Source organism: Panicum virgatum, chromosome 5N (genome assembly GCF_016808335.1).
Source record: "Panicum virgatum strain AP13 chromosome 5N, P.virgatum_v5, whole genome shotgun sequence".
NCBI lineage: Eukaryota > Viridiplantae > Streptophyta > Magnoliopsida > Poales > Poaceae > Panicum > Panicum virgatum.
Window position 1 is genome coordinate 55,643,388 of NC_053149.1, and position 5,050 is coordinate 55,648,437.

At 50.6% G+C, this 5,050-nt stretch overlaps 1 protein-coding gene across 1 annotated transcript; it reads left to right on the forward strand.

Moving 5' to 3' along the window:
• The first annotated feature begins 1,519 nt into the window (after nucleotides 1–1,519).
• LOC120676782 (UDP-glycosyltransferase 88A1-like) lies at nucleotides 1,520–3,172 on the forward strand. Its single transcript, XM_039958115.1, has one exon. It carries the CDS (start codon nucleotides 1,645–1,647, stop codon nucleotides 3,085–3,087), a length of 1,443 nt encoding a protein of 480 aa, XP_039814049.1. The 5' UTR covers nucleotides 1,520–1,644; the 3' UTR covers nucleotides 3,088–3,172.
• Nucleotides 3,173–5,050: the final 1,878 nt, after the last annotated feature.

Below are 5,050 nucleotides of genomic sequence, written 5' to 3' on the forward strand. Positions count from 1 at the left end.
GAATAAGATCGCTAATAGATCAAATCAGAGCACAAGATCAGAGTGTTTCAGCTTGTGATTGCTGACCCAACCGGCTGCTGCACGAGCCAGGAATCATCGCCATCGCTTCACCACTCTGCCTTTCAGCGCTACGGTTTTCACGAAGGACAATGGCAGCGAGCGATGCTGGCCCAGCTGAGCAGCAGACTCCATTAATATGCAGCGCCTGCCTTGGCTCCAACGAAACCAACTGCAGGAACCGACCTGCCCGCCTTGGCTGCAACGAAAATTGGTACCCAAAACCGACCTCTTACAAACAATTCAGCCCATAGATACTATCAAAGCCCACAGGAGACACTCCAACCATGAAAAAAATGGCCCAGCTCAGGAAAAAGGCCAGTACCAGGCCTGCAGTTTCTCATCCATTCCTTCACACGGGCGCAGCGTTAGCGCGCAATTTGCCTAGTACTTCATGTATCGCAACTGGCCAAGCAGATTGGAAGATCTGCCTTCACAACGGACTGTTATCCAAGGCAGATTATTTTTCTATAACACCTCTCTCCATCTTACAATTGCTGGAACTCTAAACAAATAGAGAAATTCTATAAATTTTCACAAAAATCAGAAACATCCAACAATCAATCCAACAACTCTAATCATAATAATTATCGGATCTATTATCTTTTTTTAATAAATTACCCACATTTTTCATTATAAAAATAGACTAAATTACCCCCTAAATGTGTGTCTAAATTACCCACCTCTGCCATTCTAAAAAATCTAAAGTAACCCTAAATTACCCACCTATGCTATTATAAAAATAATACAAATACCTCTCTAAATTTGCATATAAATTATCCAGTTATGTTATTATTATTACAAGTTAAATTACTCTAAAAATATAAATATAAATCCTATAATTATACTAAAATACAAAAATACAAAAATACAATTACCCCTTAAATTTGTATATAAATTATCCAATTATGTCATTATCATTACAAGTTAACTAAATTATATAATATAATAAAATATTAAAATGCACCATTATAAAATTCTAAATTACTATTTCTATCATTATTAATATATTATTTATATTATTGTTTATATAAAAATACTACCATGATATATGTCACCATGCATATATCCATGTATGATGGAAGAGATAAGAATATCAATTTACAAACAAATAGTTCAACTAAATATATATCGAATAAATATGGAGTTGTAATGCAAAATGAAATTAATTGTAACTCGATAATAAATATATATATTTTAGAGTATGTGTTAGAATATTTAATAGATGAAAAAAAGACGTGACATAGATAATTATAATTATTAACCTCATCTTTATATTAATTCTAGTTAGCTTGTGCGGGAGCACGGTTGATAAACTGGTATTCACAATCTATAGATTGAAGAACATCTCCAGCAAGAAAAATGTAGTACCGTAAGTCGTTGCCAGGCAGCCCATCCGTTTGACGGGCAAGAAGTATAAAGAACGAGTCAACAACTGCTTCTCCATTCTCCAACCTGCAGCAAGCCAGTTCGCCACTATAGAAGAAGCAGCATGGCGTAGCCAGAGCCAGCCATGCCCTGATGGCTGATGCCCAAGACACTCCCTCTTCTTAGTTCTTACCTCCTAGTTCACTATCTATCGCTCAAATGGACAACGGATCCGTGAAGCAGATCGTTGTTCTGTACCCCGTCGGCGGCGTCGGGCACGTCGACCCCATGACGCAGCTCGCCAAGATCTTCCTCGGCCACGGCTACGACGTCACCACGGTGCTCATCGAGCCGCCGATCAAGTCGACCGACTCCGGCGCCGGCTTCATCGAGCGCATCGCCGCCTCCAACCCGTGCATCACCTTCCACGTCCTGCCGCCGATTCCAACCCCTGACCTGGCCAGCTCCCCCAAGCATCCTTTCCTCCTCATACTGGAGCTGATGCGCCAGTACAACGGGAAGCTCGAGAGCTTCCTCCGCTCCATCCCGCGGCCGCGCTTGCACTCCCTTGTCATCGACCTGTTCTGCACCCACGCCATCGACGTGGCCACCAAGGTGGGCGTCCCCGTCTACAAGTTCTTCGCCTCGGGCGCCGGGACTCTGGCCGTCTTCACCCAGCTGCCGGCGCTGCTCGCCGGCAGGCAAACGGGCTTGAAGGAACTCGGGGACGCGCCCCTCGAGTTCCTTGGCGTCCCGCCCATGCCGGCGTCCCATCTCGTCAAGCCGCTGCTGGAGCATCCGGAGGACGAGCTGTGCGGGGCCATGATGAAGATCTTGAGGCGCAACGCGGGCACGCGGGGCGTTCTGGTCAACACGTTCGAGTCGTTGGAGAGCCGGGCCCTGCGGGCGCTCAGGGATCCCCAGTGCGTTCCCGGCCTGGTTCCGCCCCCGGTTTACGCCATCGGGCCCATGATTGGCAAGGGCGGGACGGAGAGAGAGGGGCACGAGTGCCTCGCGTGGCTCGACGCGCAGCCACAGCGCAGCGTCGTGTTCCTCTGCTGGGGGAGCAAGGGCGCGCTACCCAAGCAGCAGCTCGAGGAGATCGCCGCCGGCCTTGAGAACTCAGGGCACCGGTTCCTTTGGGTCGTGCGCACGCCGGCGGGCAGCGACGACCCCAAAAGATACTGGGAGCGACGCGGCGAGGCGGACCTGGACGCGCTCCTGCCGGAGGGGTTCTCGGAGCGGACCAAGGACCGTGGCCTCGTCATCAAGTCATGGGCGCCGCAGGTCGATGTGCTCAACCACCCGGCAACGGGCGCGTTCGTTACCCACTGCGGGTGGAACTCGACGCTGGAGGCGATCGCGGCGGGGGTGCCGATGCTGTGCTGGCCGCTGGCCGGAGCAGAGCAGAAGATGAACGAGGTCTTCGTGGCCGACGACATGAGGGTCGGGGTGGAGATGGAGGGGTACAAGGAAGGTTTCATCACGGCCGAGGAGATAGAGGCGAAGGTGAGGCTGGTGTTGGAGTGCGAGGAGGGGAGGAAGCTTAGGGAACGAGCGATGGAGCTGAAGAAAGAAGCAGAGGAGGCGCAGGAGGACGGTGGGTCGTCGCGGGCGGCATTCCTCCAATTCTTGTCCGATGTTAAGAACCTGAGAGAGTAGCTTCTGGGAGACGGATTTGCTGCACTCCAACTTTTTTTTTTGTCAATCCTGGTGTACTCTACTGTTTCGTTACCCTGCTTGACCATGATACTGCTAAGGCAAAAAAAAAAAAAAAACGCATGCGCACACGAAGGGTATTCATATGCACAACATTTTATTGTGAAGTAGCAGCGCATGAAGTTCTGAAGAGTGCCATTCGAAACACTGACGATAAGTAAAGAAATATCGATGAATTTAGCACAAAAACGTTTGCTTAACTTCTTTTTGTTTGAGAAAAACGTTTGTTTAATTTCACTAGAAAGAAATAAGGTTGATGCTAAAACTTGTAGGCATGAGAAAAATAATGGAGGGCGTTGTTTTCTAACATGGACAAGAGACAGCCGTGCAAAACAAATCAATAGACAGACATGCATGCACCGGCAATGGATGACTTAGAAAGGGAAGGAAATAAGTCATGCATGATGTCACATGCAACATGCCCACTTGTCATAGATAATAGAAATTGCATGCCCACGAATAGGATGTGGATGAGTCGATGAGAGTACACTCGGTTGGAAATATTTTTTTATTTAGACCCTTAAATTAAAGGTAATTGGACATGAGTTGCTCTTACTCGGAGCTCTCATCAGACGTGTATTCACCGCTTACAGTAGCAACAGTTGAAGCGATGTCTTATCATCCATTTTCTTCTTCCTTCCTAGTCTTCTTCTACCTCTGAGAACCTTGCTACCTAGCCGCCACCCGCCTCCACCGGTGGCAGCGGCCGCAACGACTTGCCGCCATACCGCTCATCCCACCTCCCCCCTCATCCCCTACCCTTCCGAACCACCGTTGTCGGGTACTATGATTAGGGGCACCCTAACCAGGAGACTAAATCGTCCTTAAAACGCAAAACACATGTCAGGAAAATCCGACCCACCAAGACCAATAGTTTCCTCCCGATCTGAAGGAAAGGAAAGGAATCAAAGAAGCCCAATCCACGGCCCAAGTACGCAGTGTGGCCCATCTGAACCCCCTCAAACACGCGAGGCAATCTCCGCCTCGCTCGAGGACTCTCCGCCGAGACCCTCGACAATGCTTCGGATCTCCGCCTCGCTCGAGGCCACTACTCGACGTAAAGGACAAACGGCCGTCCGCTCACCCTCCCGCCGTACGGAGGCATTAAATGCTAACAACTCCACCGCAACACCCGAGTCAGCCGGCGTCAGGACACCACTCTGCACAGTGGATATGACCGGGGTCCTATCCACCAACTCCGGTCACTGCTCAGCCATCCCCCGCGCTGTGGTGGCACTGTGGGAACCTGCGGCACGCTATGCGAATGTGCGTGATGCCTGCTCCTTCAACTGTGATGCCTACTCCGTGTACCTCCTCTGTTGCGGAACCCTCGAACGGCATGGGCACGACCCTCAGGCGTGGACTGAACCTTGACCCGATCAAGACCCCCGCCTGCAGGACCCTCGGAACGCCGCCACATCAAGCGCAGGGGACGGTACCCTCTACAGGAGCCACCATGCCGCCCGCTGAAGCTGTCAGGACGCCGGCGCGATCTCTGCAAGACCAAGGACGACGCCCAGGGCAGCCGACGTCCAGCGCCATGATTTCCAGTACCCCACAGTGGACTTTCTACAGTGGACATTCGCTGTGCGCTCCTGATTCGGGGAGAGACGACGACTTCCTCCTCCCACCGTATATGTACCCCGCCCCTCTTTGTGTCTATAAAAGGAGGCATGCCTCTCATACGCTCAGATGCCCTCATACGACCAACTCCCTTAGCTTCATTTGCTCACTCTCTCGATATTGGCACTTGCCTCAATCATCTCCTCCTCTAGCAGAGACTTGGGAGCTTCCCTCCCTCTCTCGCCTCGCTTGTACCCCCTACTACATGCACCCCCGGTGCAAGATAGTACAGTGCACTCGCACACCCTTACTGGACGTACGACCCCGCGGCCGGAACTAGGAT